The 15644-nt window shown below is 38.9% G+C and overlaps 2 protein-coding genes across 5 annotated transcripts in view; one reads left to right on the forward strand and one right to left on the reverse strand.

Annotated features, from left to right (window-relative positions):
* Nucleotides 1–15644, reverse strand: part of PIR (pirin) — an 83118-nt gene that overhangs the window by 10151 nt on the left and 57323 nt on the right. For 3 of the 4 annotated variants that reach the window (XM_036016771.1, XM_028523259.2, XM_036016773.1), the window contains exons 7-8: nt 10505–10549; nt 767–849 (exon numbers count right to left, since the gene is read on the reverse strand). In XM_036016771.1, coding sequence (XP_035872664.1) covers nt 767–849; nt 10505–10549 — 128 coding nt within the window. The remainder of the gene's footprint in view (nt 1–766; nt 850–10504; nt 10550–15644) is intronic. The other variant, XM_036016772.1, reaches the window with a different exon arrangement.
* LOC118498547 (probable ribosome biogenesis protein RLP24) lies at nt 3705–5318 on the forward strand. The gene is given in 2 exon segments (XM_036016774.1): nt 3705–3910; nt 3912–5318. Coding segments are annotated over 2 exon segments (498 nt in total). The 5' UTR covers nt 3705–3754; the 3' UTR covers nt 4254–5318.

A 15644-nucleotide genomic window follows, 5' to 3' on the forward strand; every position in this document is an offset into this window, starting at 1 on the left:
CATTGTATTCTACAATGCCAGGGTCAGAGGACCAGAAGCCAGTCAAATTCCCTCTCTACCAGTCACCACGCTGATATAGTTTTTATCCCTACTTTTCAAAATTTATCTTTTCAGGATCTTTTGCAAAATTGTCTCTTCAATCTTCTTTATTAGAATGATGTAAAGCAGTCAGAATGGCTTCATGGGCTCACAAGATAGTGGGTGAGTGAATCACCCAAGGGAATGAAATAGACGTGGGAAAGAGACTTGGTGACCGGGGGGGGGAGGCTCCTAAGACTCCTAAAATATCAGAAACTTTACGTTAAAAGGAGGGCTTTAACACAAAAGGACTGTGAGATATATCACATGATCCTCTCAGTTCAAAATGGGGAGAACTTCCAAAGGGTTCTCTGTGAATACATGTGTACATTGGTATTTATATTCCTACAGGGCTGATCCATTTTCACTTATGCTAAAAAGAAATTGATTGTGTAAAGACAGTTAAGAAAGTTGATTGTATAATGAAGATGTGTGGTCTCTAAATTCAAATTTCTATGAGTAAACAGTATGGACATAAACGATTCCTAAAGATGAGAAATCAGTATTGATACAACCTTAAAATAAACTAATAGAAATAACAAGTTGATGAAAGGGGTTGATAAACTTGTGGCATAGTTTCTTTGTCCATGGAAGAGAAGAATTTCCAGCTACGCTGGAGATTCAGGCATTTTCCTGGAAACTAGTAGAATGTACAAGTTAAGAAAAATTAAGGAGTTTTAATATTCACCTTGTTCTCCACCTGGACACTGTCACCTTCCCCCAGCACTGCTGTGTGATGCAGTTCTATTTTTTGTTGTGCATCATCAGGCCCTACAAAAAAAGGTGACTCACTAAATGTAATACTCATCACAGTATATTTATCACACGGTTACACATTTGGTGAAATACATAGCACTGTAATATTCACTTAACTTCAGAAATAACAGACTTAGGAATCTTCTTAAATCTCTTGGCTGATTGTATGTACAATTATCAAAGTCTGAAACTTGCTGGTTTCCATTATAGAAAAGAGCAGGGAGGTGAATCTTGCATTGTTTCCACTTGCACCTTTAATGCCATGCCTAGTAGTTCAATTAATAAGCAAAGTCATTAACATTGTACAATAAGAAGAGTGTTTCCTTGAGTAAATTATAAACCTCATAATAATTAATCATATTTAGGAAAATGAGCAAATGCCATCATTAATTCATTTCAACAAGTATATGTTGCATACCTATAATTGCTAGTACTGAGAAAATATAAAGAAATGCAAAGCAGATTCCTTGCATACAAATACTTCAAAATCTCACTTGGGAGAAACTAAATAATATTAACAATATAGTCAGAGAATAATGTATTGAAATATAAATTGGATAGCTAGTGAACTATGAACAAGGCCTATTGCTAAATGCTGTGGGGGGATATTCAGGATGGATATATTTCCATTCTTTCTATACTGAGGCTCACAGATGAAATAATACAAGTGAAATTGTGCCTTAAAGATAACAATAAAGTAATAAGCAAAGTTTAATGAGAGAACAGAGATTGTAGGGGTTAATTCAGGTCTAGGGGCCCTCAGAATTTGTGTTGGATCAGTTAAGACTTGAACAGAGCTCTACAGGATTAGAGAGACCTACAAAGGCAAAGCTAGGAAGAAGGGCATTCTAGACAAGAGAAGACTTGTGTAGACTGTCGTCTATGCAAAGGTAAGGTGCTGGAAATGTGCAGGGCATCTCTGGGGGGATGGCAAATCTTCCATAATGGTTAGAAGATTCTTCTGGAAAGAATGATGAAAAAGTAGATGGAAAAAAAGTAGGTAGAAAAGTAGGTCAAGGTGACACTTGGGGGCAATGCTTATCCATATAAAATGGCAGCCTTCAATAAATGTGTGTGAGAGAGAGAGAGAGATGGTCAGATCTGTGGCTTGGAGAAATAACTCTGGGATCAGAGCATAAAATAAATTATAGGGGGGTAAAACTCAAGTTATGATGACCTATTAGGAGTTTTTTATAACAAAGTGAAAATGAATTACATTCTGAACGGAGAGAGTGGACACATAAACACGGAATGATTTGAGAGGTAGAGTTAAGAAAGAATCTAAAGGATTTGGCAACAACAGGAGAGAGAAGAGTCTAGAAGCAGAATAATACAGTGGCCTGAAGATTACAATAGTGTAATCTTCAAGAGGAAGCCAGAGAATCGAGAAGCCAAAGCAGGATAGAACAGTCACATGAATGGACAACAGAAGAAAGATTCCAGGCAGGGTGAGAAGCCCAGAAAGATGTCTAGGGAGCTACACCTGCAGGACAATAATAATCAATAAGGAAATGTTTCTTGCAATAAAGACAACAGCTTGAGGAGTTATTAAGTGAACAGAAATATAACTTGTGAATTTTGTGAATATTGCTTAGAGTCCAAGTATAGCTATATTTTCTGGAGAAGTCCTCCACTTTGGAGATAACCTATATGAAGCAACAAGGTTCATTCTAATGCTCACAAACATGAAATAGGATTCTAACAGGGCAGGAGATCTTCACCTGGAGTCAATGTGTTCCCAAGGGGTCTGTGGTTAGAATTCAGAGCAATCGCAAACGTGGATGGAAGATAAATTACATTTTTATTTTCACTAACATCTGACTGAAATGTGAGCACTCCTTCAGGCATAAATTTAGCCATCAAAGCACAGTAGTATTAGCTGGACCAATGACTTGGTCTCCAGTAGAAACCACAGGTGTTTTCATGTCACATTATAGTGTTATCGATATCTCAAAATACAGTTTATCTTAGTCACTACTTAGAGTAGACTGGCTGCTGGATCGTGTTATTTCAAATGCCATTAGAGAAGCACACATATAACTATATCACAAATTTGTGATTTTAACATTTTAATGTCTGCACTGAGTTAAAAAAATACACCATTCAGAGGTGGGGCCTTGGCAAATGTCAGAAGGGTCCATGGCATAAAAAAGATTAGGAACCTCTGTCCCAGAGGCAGGGATGTGCTAGTTAATGTTTAAAACTAGCTTTTGAAGACGAAGGGGAGCACAAACCTTATTTGTAGTGTGTTCCCGTTTCTGTGGTGTAAGTGCTCCCACTGTGGCCAGTTTCAAGCTACCAATGTGAGGTCAGAGAAGAGGCGTACAACCAGCTCCCATAAGCTGGCAGGAGCCAGCCCCAGCACACCACTAAAGGTTTCTTCTCCACCCAAGATTTAGGTCAACAAATGCCATGGAAGTGAATGATAGAACTGTTGGTTTTCTGCACACGCAGGGATTTTGCAATAAAAGAAAGTTTCTAGAATCTAAGAATAATCTCATTTAAAGTTGGGTAATACTTTTAACTGTGATATGGAGCAGTATTTTATTAGGTGTGCTTTACTGCAATTTGCTGGGAGCAATAAATTCTGTCTTTACCTTCAATTAATTCATATGTAGTACCTGTTACTTATGGTCTACTCCTGACCTTTAATTTTATCATGAAGGATGGACCTTGATACACAGTTCCAAATAATTTATTCAGCCCCTCCACTATATTTTAATGTACTGTGCTGAAAAGAGACAGGCCTCAAAAAGAATGCTGGATTGGGATTTCTCTGCACCCCCTATCATAGACTCTGGTGTTCACTGGTCTGTAAGGAAATCTTTATTTAGAAACAGAGTTCGTGTTTTACTAAGAACTCTAACCCCCCCTTTCAAACTCGGCATCTAGGTGGTGTGGTCCACCACGCGCATTCAACATGCGTATCGAGAAGTGTTATTTCTGTTCCGGGCCTATATACCCCGGCCACGGCATGATGTTCGTCCGCAACGATTGCAAGGTGTTCAGGTTCTGTAAATCCAAATGCCATAAAAACTTTAAAAAGATGCGCAATCCTCGTAAGGTCAGGTGGACTAAAAGCCTTCCGTAAAGCAGCTGGTAAAGAGCTTACAGTGGATAATTCATTTGAATTTGAAAAACGTAGAAATGAACCCGTCAAATACCAGCGAGAGCTGTGGAGTAAAACAATTGATGCAATGAAGAGAGTCGAAGAGATCAAACAGAAACAGCAAGCTAAATTCATAATGAACAGGTTGAAGAAAAGTAAAGAACTACAGAAAGCTCAGGACATCAGAGAAGTCAAGCAGAACATCCACCTCATCCGGGCCCCTGCTGCAGGCAAAGAAAAGCAGCTGGAAGACAAAATGGTACAGAAACTACAAGAGGATGTGGACATGGAAGTTCTTCATGATGGTTAAACCATTTCTGTGAATGCACTGAGAAGTCTTCTTTAGAGGCTTAGACATTCTAAGTTCCTCATTTATTTTTTACCAAAGGTGACTCAGATGAAAAGCTGATTAAAATTACATCTCTTCTACATTGCTGTCTGCAGAACATCAGATAATAAGGATGCTGGATTGCTTCTCACTGGTAAACCTTCACTCTTAGATTTACTTATGTAAATCATGAAAATTCTGTAAACACAAAGTGCATTGTGGACATAAAATGATCATGTCATTTGGATAATGACACCATTTATGTAATAACTAGTGACAAAAATTCATGGCTGGTGATATATAAAATAAAATTTTCTTTGCAGTAAAAATATTCCCTTTACTAACATTATAGAAGGAGGGGTACACTTAAGGAACTAATGAACGGTATGATAATTAGCCCCAAGTACTAATAGCTTTTGTTTTGATTTCAGTATTTCCTGTCTTGGTTTATCAACATTTTAGAACACAGTGCCTCATATACTGAAGCCTAATTCTCTCAGATATTTTCACCTGTGAGGATAGGCAGTCGTAGATGTTGGAGTGAAAGCTGAATGGTCGTTTCTGAAATGGCACTTTGCTCTCTTATTTCCACTTTGGAGAATATTTTAACTGGAGATTCCTGGAGATTTCCAGCTCAACAATGATTTAGAAGCAGAGGAATCTAGAGCTTTTTAAAATTTTTGTGTGATTTTCTTTTAAAAAGCTAATTGTTTTGGGGAAAATTGAATTTGGGTAGAATGTCTGTATATTATTTGCACATAAAATCATTTCTGTAGTGAGTGTCTACATACTTATTTAAAGGTACTAAAGATAAAGTATCGATTACTTGGAGGAAAATAACTTCACCCACATGTGCTACTGAAAAATATATACTTAATGCTTCATGTTTCTGTATTACATTATTTATGAGTATGTGAAAAATATTAAGTAACTCAGTTTTTATATTTTTTAGGACAATTTAGAATAAGTTTCAAATTCTTAGGGTTATGTAATTATATAGACTGACAAAATTTTTACTTCAGTATTAGTAATAAAGTGGACTGATCACTGATCAAGTGTTAAAAAAAAAAAAAAAAAGAACTCTAACCTCATATGAAATGGCATGTCTGCTCACTGTCCTTGCTGATCTAGGAGAGGGAGCATAGTGTTGATTCTGAAGAGCCCATTTGCAATGCTCCCCGCTAAAGGAGACCTTTCTTGTAGATACTAAAGTTGGGTTTCCAGGTTAATCATTCTAAGTGCACCTTAGCTGCTGTATTCTTTTATGAAACATTTAAAACAGGATCACAGAGAGCAGACTGATTCTACCTTCAGGTCATTTCTATGCTAGTTCACCCATCTGGTTATCTCCTGAGCCCGAAATAAGTCTCAAAGAAAATATATTTTATTGTTTCTGACTACTTTCAATTATAAATAGAGCCAAATCAGATAATAAATAGTTTCCATTGGGAAGCTTTGCCAAGAATGTTAAATCTAATAGTGCAGTTAAGAAAAATTTAACTGAAAACAATTAAATTAAAATATTTTTGTTTGCCTAAACAGTCATAAAAGGCAAAATACTTTAAAACATATTTTAAAGTTAGTGCTGCATCTACAGTGGGTGATTAATTGCTGTGCAGCTTTTCCCCACATGCCAATTTTCCTCTTGCTTTTCCTTTGCCTCAAAAGAACCGCTGTCCTATGTACAGCCATTCCACATGCTCTGGTACTAACATCATTGATTTTGATATCATCACTTTTATACATACAGTTGCAGCCTTCTTATCTAATTCAATCAAAATCATTAACTGAAAAACACAAACTGCCTTAACATTTACTTTAAATTAAAGTGTAACTATACCTTCATTTGGCAATGTTTAGAAATAAAGCCAAGTTAGGTCTACCTTCTTTCCTCATAAAGCATCCACACAATGAGCCACTGAAATCCTCCTAGATTATTAGTTTCCCCCAATCTTTTACTGTCATCTCTCCCATACTAATTCAAGGCTTATCTTTAGCAATTTATCTTTGCAAAGCACTTGGCTTAGTTGTTGTAGAAAATCTCTTTTCACACGATTTCATTAATTAACATATTGCTTAATTAAATTGCATAATTGCAATTATTGGTGCAACTGGCATAAACAGATTGGAGAGCAGTCATAACTACCAAGTTAACTTGGATCTGGCTGGATGGAGTTGCAACGGACACATAGCCAGGGAAGCTGGTCATCCTGGGTGTTGAGGCAGCTTACTCAAGATATTCACCATGGAATGAAGCACACGGCTTAGTCCAGTTCAGTTTGGGTAAGTGGAGGTCAATTCAGAGGCTTCTAGTGTGTTCCCTCGCCTTTATGGAGATCCAGGAGCCATGTCAAACTTGTGAATAGTACCCAGAACCAGAAGCAAAGAATTGAACACAACTAGCCACAAATAATTACTTATTTAAATAAGTCTGTAACATTTACTACCTGTATAAGCCAGTTAGCTGTCAGCTAAATAATCACAGACAAATCTTTTTAGATTTCTAAATATATTTTCTAAGCCCCAACAGTAAACTTGATAATGGTCCTTCTAGGGGACTGGCATCCTGGTTGATAAACTGTCCCAAGCCTCAGAGATACAGGATCTAATTTTTTTTATCCTTTTTAAAATTAACACAGATAATTACATGTGTTAATGTGTAATGTTATTTTCATCACAGCTACAAGGAAGAGGTTTAGTGTTAGTGTCCTTGGGATCTATTGGATTTCTGGCCATGTAGTTTTTCTTTTCTTTGGATTTTTAAAATCATATACCACAAAGATTTCAGCTGAGGGCTGGTCAAAAGACTGGCTGCTTCAGGAAAAGATTGTGTCAAAGATAACCTTCTCCTGAACCATTTTTAAAGCTACTATTCAACACTCAGCTTAGAAGGCTTGAAAAACAAACCCAATGTATCAAAAATTAAGAAGATCACAGAAAAGCATAAGATATCTCAAATGCACACTTTTAAAAATAAAAGTGTTAAGTCTACTCATCTCACTTTATTTCTGTTAACTCCTTCTCTTCCTCAGGGTGTCATTAGAAGGCAATTACACGGCTCCTCCATACTCACCATGAAGTTTAAAATATCAGACCAACTTAGACAGCTAGTTAATATCCAGCATTTTCTACTGTTCAAAACTCCACCTATCTAGACTCAAACTGAATCTATTAGTATTCATCTTTTACTCAATTCTTGCATGAATTAACATTTTTAAGAGTCTTCCTAAATCTCCATCTTATGGGATCTCCCCAAATTATTTTTTGAGCCCAAAGTGTTGCCTAATTATTCTGGCCCAATACACAATGTGCATAAATTTACAATACCTATTAAACAGAACAGAGGTGCTTGACATTTTGAAAAGAATAATCACTTCCTTATCAGCTGCTATCATCTGTGGCTAGCAGGTGCCATCCTGGTTTTATAAGAAAGATAAAACTGAGACAGTCAAGTCAGAAAGCATTTTCGGGATTCTTTCTATAGATTTTATAAATCAGCATATATTCAATAGCTATTTCTGCTTTGTCATTTCTTTGTGGTGATTGTTCTTGCCATTTTGTTTTTCTCATTAACATTTCTATTCGGGGGTGGGTAGAAGGAAAGGAGGGAGATAATATTCAAATGAGGTCATCTGGCCAGTCACTCATTGGCTACAGTAGAGACCCAGGAGGCCAGTTTTGTGAGCTGAATTCTCTCCAAGGTCCAGTTTACTGTGGACAGATGCAAGTTCACTCCCACGCTACAGACTGTGACCCTGTTTCCTGCCAGATGTTTTGGCACTTAGGGCTCATGGTCACGAGGGCGGACCAGGCCAGTGAGTAGAGATGACTCAGGAAAATAGGCCTCACCTACAAACAAATAGATGCATAAGTCATTCTTCCTCTTTGCACTGTCGAGCTTTTTACCTGTAAATTCTTGGACTAAAGGTCTATCAGAAAACAAGGCTGTAACTACTGACTAAAATAGGTTTTGAATTATTTGTTATTTTTTCTCCCCTTTACCCTTACAATAACATTTAAACCAAAAATCAGATGTAACTTTTGTACTACTTACAAGCTAAGAAAGATTTTTACATTTTTAAATGGTTGAAAAATACCAAGAGTAGTATTTCATGATGTAACTGAATAGAAACTTCATTTCTTCAATGTGACTTTTTTCTCCTGTCTTTCCTTTTGATTCAGACTGGCTTCATCCAGCACCCTGACTCACCTGCCTCCTTCTCCCTTGCACATCCACTCCCCTAATCACTAAGCCATCAGGACAATGAGGCTCTGATCAAACAGTCTTAGGAGCAAAGCCTCCTCAGAGACCGAGTTTTTGTCAAACCAAAGATAACCTGTAAGCCTGAGTTGTGTTTCAGCTCCATGCCCAGAAAAGCAGAACATCCCCATGGACCACACCTTTGTGAAACCAGACAGGGCAGCCCCATGGCTGGCATCAGGACCAGGTGCAATGACCAGTTCCCCTTACCCTAGCACCAGCCAATCAGTAGAGACCAACCACGACCCTAACTCCCCCAGTCACCATGAGTAATGATTTTTCCCTATATAATCCATCCCCTAGAAGCCAGGAGGAGCCAGGTCTTACATAACAGCTTACCTGTGCCTCCAGGTTTGGCACCATTTGCTTAAATAAACCTTTACTTTCTTTGCTGAAAACTCCTGTTGTCATCTTTTTGGGTTTTGATATATGCAGGCAAACAAACGCCTTTAGTTCAGTAATAATAACACATGCAAAGTATTTGAAATCCACAATTCAGTGGCCATAAATACAGTTTTATTGGAACAGCTACCGCAATTGTTCCCGTATTACTTGTGGCCGCTTTTATGCTACAAAGGCAGGAATGCATCATTCCTGAAACTGTATGGCCCACATTGATGAAAATATTTGCTATCTGGCCTTTTGCAGAAAGTTTGCTGTCCCTGCTTTTTCTCATTCTACACAAATATTTCTGGTACCCTTACCACCTTAGGAATCATGTGCTTTCTCATTACTTTCCATTGGTGCAGATCATTTTGTTTCTCTCAGAATCATAAATCTGGGGTGCTACCTCCAAAAAAAATGGTTTGTACTCTCCATTTTTATAAAAAAAAACCTACATGATACTCAAGATTTTCAAAAGAGCATAGACACAAGTGATGCTTCATCCCTTCCAGATGGTTAATAGAGTTGAATGTGCGTGCACACAGGCCTGTGATACTACTACGTGTTTTTTTTTCACATTTTCTCAAATGCGAAAATAAATGAATTTTGCTTCTGACCCATAACTGAAATGCTGTTACTGAAAGGGGGGGGATAAACCCATTTCTACTGTATACAAACCAAAACACATGGGTTTGTGTTACCATGATTTTCCAGAAAAAATAATTGCAGACAGCTGAACACCCCTTTTGGAAAAGATAAAAAGAATGGTCTCAATGGCTCTCGGTGTGGCCTTCAAGCCCTGGGCAGATGTTGTCAGTAAGCTATCTATCTAGGGTTGGAAGTGTATGACCCAAGGAGGTGGCCGCATGAGGGCCTCGGGAAGTTCACTGTTGAGAAGGCTAGCCTGCCAGCGTGGGGTGGAGTGCACTTAACTCAAGACGGCCTCTGAAATGGGACTGTTGGTCTGTACCTTGAAGCAGTCAGATGTTCTGCCCCCTGGCCCCGTCCATACCACCCATCATTGTCCATGAGGGTCAAGAAAGGAGAGAGGGGAGGCTGATTCTCTTACTGTAGGTTTCCCCAGAAGTATAGCGTTACATGAACATTTGAATGGAAGGAATTTATTTGGGAGGTAGTCCTAGGAAACACCAGTCCAAGAAAGGTAGGAAAGGGGAGGCAGACAATGAAGGGCGTGGTGTCAAGCACACATTCACTGTGGCCTCTGGAACATAATCCCCCAGGAAACTCTAGGTAAAGGCCTCGCACATAGGCTTCAGGGTTATCCCACCTGAGGGGTGAGGTAGCTTCCAGGGATATTAATTCCCCAGCATGGACTGGGGCAGATCAGCCTTCCCAGGTTTCAGAGAAAGCCTCAGGCTAAGAGACACAGAGGCTACTGGCAGTTGGAAGTTCCTCAGTGGGCCCTAGAGGGAGCTAGGATGACAAGCTAGATGGTGTGGTCACCACATTGTCATTGTACAAAGAATACGGTGTTGTATTCAATTACATGAAAAAGTTCATCTTACATTTCCTCCCCTTCAGTAGCTTAAATTACATTGCAGTCGAACCCAAAGCAACGCGTACTTACCAATATACACATTCCCAGCGATGGTATAAATGAAGCTTGTCCACCCTGAAAAGGAACCAGCAACATTAAAAGCTTAGTATCCGTAATACCAAAAGGAACAAAGATATAACAATACATTTAACAATATCTGTGTACGTCAAAGATAAATATATAAATTATGTAACACACACAAAAGATAAACTTTGACATAAAATCCTTTGTTTTACATATATATTTTAAAAGTTAAGTTTTGTGAGCCATTTACAACACACACTCACACATGCGTACATGCATCCACATGGCCCTAAACCTAAATGACTTGGCCCCAAGTGTTTTCGAGCCACACAAGGAGACAGTGTACAATTTGCTTGGCTATGTATGTATATATATATATATATATATATATATATATATATCTATATGCCAGCAGCTGTATTGACAACCATTGCCTTCCCGTTCTAACATCATGCTAATAACTGTAACACACCAGTCTGGCTTATCTTCAGTTCATTGCGCTTCTTTCTCTCCAGGAAGAGAATATAGAAATGTGCTTTGATTTACTTAGTTGTACTTTAGTTTCCAGTGAAGTCATTTCTTTTTATCTATCCTAAAATAGAGCATCAAATGCAGGGATGCATGATGTTTGGGGACACAAATGGGCTTTGGGCAGCCTGTGCGCTCCCTGGAACTGTCCCCACAATTTTTCCAGTGTGGACACTTTTCTGTGAAGAGGGTACACGACGTTCACCAGATTCCTACTGTGACCCACGGGGTCAAGAGCTCACAACCATGGATCACCTGCCATTGGTTCCCTGAGCACCAGCACTGGATTTTCACGGACATTTATTTATCATACCCATGGCCTAGGAGAGATGCTGCTGTGCCACTGAGGGACATGAATCTAGAAATGGCAAGCTCAAAATGGAATGAGGACATTACTCTGTGCCTTCGTGGGAAAACAGAAAGATCTGGGAAGCGAATGCAGAGCAAAGTTCAAGGTGGTAGGGCAGCACCCTAACTGGAGTCTGTGAGAGCCAACGTGGTGACGCAGTCATCACAACAAAGGTGGGGGTAGAAGGGTCACAGAAGACATCTCTAGGGATGTGGGTATGATGGCAGGTGGATTGAAATATGCAACAGAGGCACAGAAGAAAAGGTCTAACTGATAAAACTGAACAATTTGAGTCTGGTTAAGAAAATCTGAAGGATGGCAAAAGGAAGATACTTGGGTGGATGCCAGAGGATATTTTCTTCACCCTTGTATTTCAGTTTTTCCCCTGTGAGATTTTACTAGAATACGTTTTAAGGCCTCTGGAAGTAACACCATTTGCTCATGGCTCACTCACACTTTTTCTCCCTCATTGACCCTCTTGCCAGTCCTCTTCGCTCAGTCTACTATGATTTAGTGAACATGTACCACTCACTGTGGGTGGAGACAGGAAGATGAATAAGGCACAGCCAAGTTTTCAGGTCATGTAACTTTGGGGAGGGAGGTTCATGGTAGGTGCTGAAAATCCACGCTAACAATTCACAGCTCCATCCCCCATATCTTATCCTGATGAGAGCACTTCTCTCTCTGCTTTGTAACGGATGCCAAGCTTCCCCGGTCCTATTTCATCTGATTTGTAATAAAACTGTGCAACAGAACCCCTTCCTTAGCTGCTTTTCAAAAAATTTCACCACCGAAATTGCTTACATTTATTTTTCACAGTGTAAATATTTGCCTTTTTTTCCATTATAAAAAATAATACACATGAACTGGAAAATACAGACATGGGCAAAAGTAGGTTCCCAGTTGTGAGTGACATATTCTCGTGAGTTGATAAAGCTACTGTCATAATCAGCATGTTCTTTTTTCTACGTGAACAACTGGACACCTGCTTTTTGCGCATGCCTGTGTGTGTGATGTCATCCAAACAGGAAATCTTCCTGCAATCTTCAGACTTACCCGACAGGATTATTGTTAGCAGTTCTGTATTTGAACTTTCAGTTTCTTTTATTTTTTATGCAGTATATAGTGTCTGCTTAAGAACTAGAATTAACAATGATCTGTTTGGGGTACCTTTCCATGTCAAAATGTGCAGAAATAACCCCTCCTTGGGAAAGACTGCAAAACATCCCATTCTAAGGACATGCTGTAATTCATGTAAGGTATATGATATAAAGCAACGATTTCCAAGTTTGACAGACTCCCAAAGTTTTCAATTGCTCAGCTGAGTTTTCATTTGGAATTATTTTGATTGTTCTCATCTCATCTCTCCTCTGTCCCATTCATTCCTACTCACCTTCCATGCAGAAAACTAGTCTATACATAACCACCTAGGTCTGCTTTGTTTCCCTTTTTATCTTCTTACATGATCCAAAAGAACCAAGTATCTGCCAAAAGGAATGGTCAAGCCAATTTATTAAGTATATGCACTATTTTTGTTCTGTGAAAAAGTCTTTTATTAGGATATAGTGTCTATCTTTATTAGTAATAACAATTCATGTTACTGGTTGGGAGGCACAGAGTTTAGAGGGAATGAAATAGGAACAGGGGGATGATCTCCTTTTTTCCTTCTTTTTAACATGTTGTCCTTCTGCGCTTGCTTCTATTAAACTTTGTTTGATTTCCATCAAGCATTGTTTCTTAAAACAAGAGTCAAATCGTGTGGATGCTTACTATATGTTTAAGAACCACCATATTTTATTAGAATTCCTTCTCCGCTAAGAGCAGAATTACATCAGCAAAGAGTTCTCTTGTGACACTTTCAAATCCTTCTCCACTTTCTGTCTTCTCCCCCCTCTCCTCACACTCTGATGTCCTGCACCAGCAATTGATACCATCCCCACATTTTTATTGTGCCATCAGAGGTCACTGGCTCTACAGTTTCCTGTCTTCTACAGATGTCCTCTCTAAACTACTGGCTCTTTGCAGTTGGGAAGCTCTTCCCTTCCCTCAGGCAATAACAAAGAAAATGAGTTGGGATGGAGGTCACATTTCACCTCTGGCCCTGTAGAATGATTTAATCAGTAACACATTTAAGTTCAGAACTCCTTTAGTCAAATGTAAAAAATGTAACACTTTTCTTTTCAATATGTAAATCATTCTCTGTGGCATTTGCTCTCATTTCCACCAAGGTTCCCAATTCTTGCAAAGTCACTAGGGACAGCTTTGCTTGGACTACATTCCTTGCCTCAATCCAGCTCATTTTCCTCCTGCCTCTGAGTCTTAGAGTTCATTAGTTCAATGAACTTCACAACCACTCCTTACAGATATGTGTGGAGGCGTAGCAAAACATGGCCTCGTGACACATCAGACCCTTGACAAATTCAACTCTGGGCAGGGAAGGAGAGAGAGAAGTGAGGGAAATGTGGCTAAGGAGACAATGAACCTCCCTCCAAACTCTGGGTCACACAGGTGGCCAGACCCCAGTGCTGCTTTCTAAGAGACCTGCCCCCCGAACTGTGTTCAGCATGGGCAGGCAGCTCCCTCAGCATGGATTTCATGCCTGGCCTGCTGAGGTCCTCTCCTTCCCTTCCTTATTCCGCCGAGTTATTTCAAAATGTTTATTTTAAAATAATTTCAGACATGCAGAAGAGTTTCAAAAATAGTACAGTGAATGACCATCATTCACCCAGATGCTCCAAAAGCTAGCACGTTATCCCATATATACTTTATTATCCTTCTCTTTAGAAATATATGTCATTCTTTTCTTCTGAAATATTTGAGAGCAAACTTACAGACATGATACCCTTTTACCTTGAAATAATTTTCAGTATGGATTTTCTGAAAACAGAGCTATCTTCTTATGTAACCATAGTGTTCTTATAAAAATTATGAAATTGATATAATATCAATGAAAAAATTATGACCGTTAATACAATACTACTATGTATGTACAGATATTCAAATTGTGCCAGTTGTCTCAGTAATGCCTTTTATGGCAAAAAGAAACAAAAATTTCAAGGCCAGGTTCCAATCTGGGTTTACTTGCTTGAACATTTCGTTGCCATGTCTAATCTCCTTTCATCTGAAACATTCCTCAGTATTTTTCTTTCCTTAAAAGTACAGACCAGTTATTTTGTAGAACAGAGGTGTCCAACCTTTTGGCATCTCTGGGCCACACTGGAAGAGGAGTTGTCTTGGGCCACACATTAAATACCCAAACACTAACGAAAACTGATGAGCAATGAAAAAGTCTGTGCATAATTTTCATGAGATCTGCCACCACAGATAAGCAAAAAAGTCTTCACATAATAACCCTATTATGCAGCGGCCCTTTTGATAATCTTTTAAAATCATCAAGCAGTTCCCAAGTTTGTGATCCCTAATACAGAAAATGTACATATCTAAGTAATAAAACTTAGTATAAAACTTCATAATAAAACTAAGTAATGTTTTAAGTAAATTTATGATTTTGTGTTGGGCTGCTTTCATAACCATTCTGGGCTGTGGGTTGGACACCTTGTGCCTTGGTTCTAAGAAGCAAAACAATACGACAGTGATGGACTGTCACTTCTGAGATTAGGTTACATAAAGACTCTGGTTTCCATCTTGCTAACCCCTTTTGACTCTCGCATTTGCTGGCTTGGATGAAGCCTGCAGCCATGCTGTGAGCTGTGCTATGGAGAGGCGCACATGGCAAGGACCTGAGAGTGGACTGCAGCCAACAACCTTAAAGAAACTGAATGCTACCAACAACCCCATGGCTGTGAGTTTGGAGGTGCGCCCTTTCCCTTTCAGCCCTGGGATGACCGCAGCCCTGACTGACACCATGATTGCAGATTTATAAGGGTTCCTGACCCAGAGGGCACAGGTAAACTGTGAGACACTGTGAGACGATAAATGTTGTTGCAAGCCACTAAGTTCTAGATATATTGACAGATAACTAATACAGTAAGACTTATTTAAACATATCTTAATGTGGTTTACTGAGTAGCTACCATATGCACGGCATTAACATCTACTTTCTGAAAAGTGTTTTGAAGCATTTATTTTTTTTCCCCCAAAGTTTTAAGATATCATTGATGTGGCTCCTTACACTTTGTCCCCCTTGAAGGTAAACATGGAAGCAAAAAAATGTATTAATATTTAAGAAGGTGCATTAATTTTTCTATTGGTGCTGTAACAAATTGCCACAAACTTGGTGGCTTAAAACAACAAAACTTTATTATCTTA

This window comes from Phyllostomus discolor, chromosome X, assembly GCF_004126475.2.
Source record: "Phyllostomus discolor isolate MPI-MPIP mPhyDis1 chromosome X, mPhyDis1.pri.v3, whole genome shotgun sequence".
NCBI lineage: Eukaryota > Metazoa > Chordata > Mammalia > Chiroptera > Phyllostomidae > Phyllostomus > Phyllostomus discolor.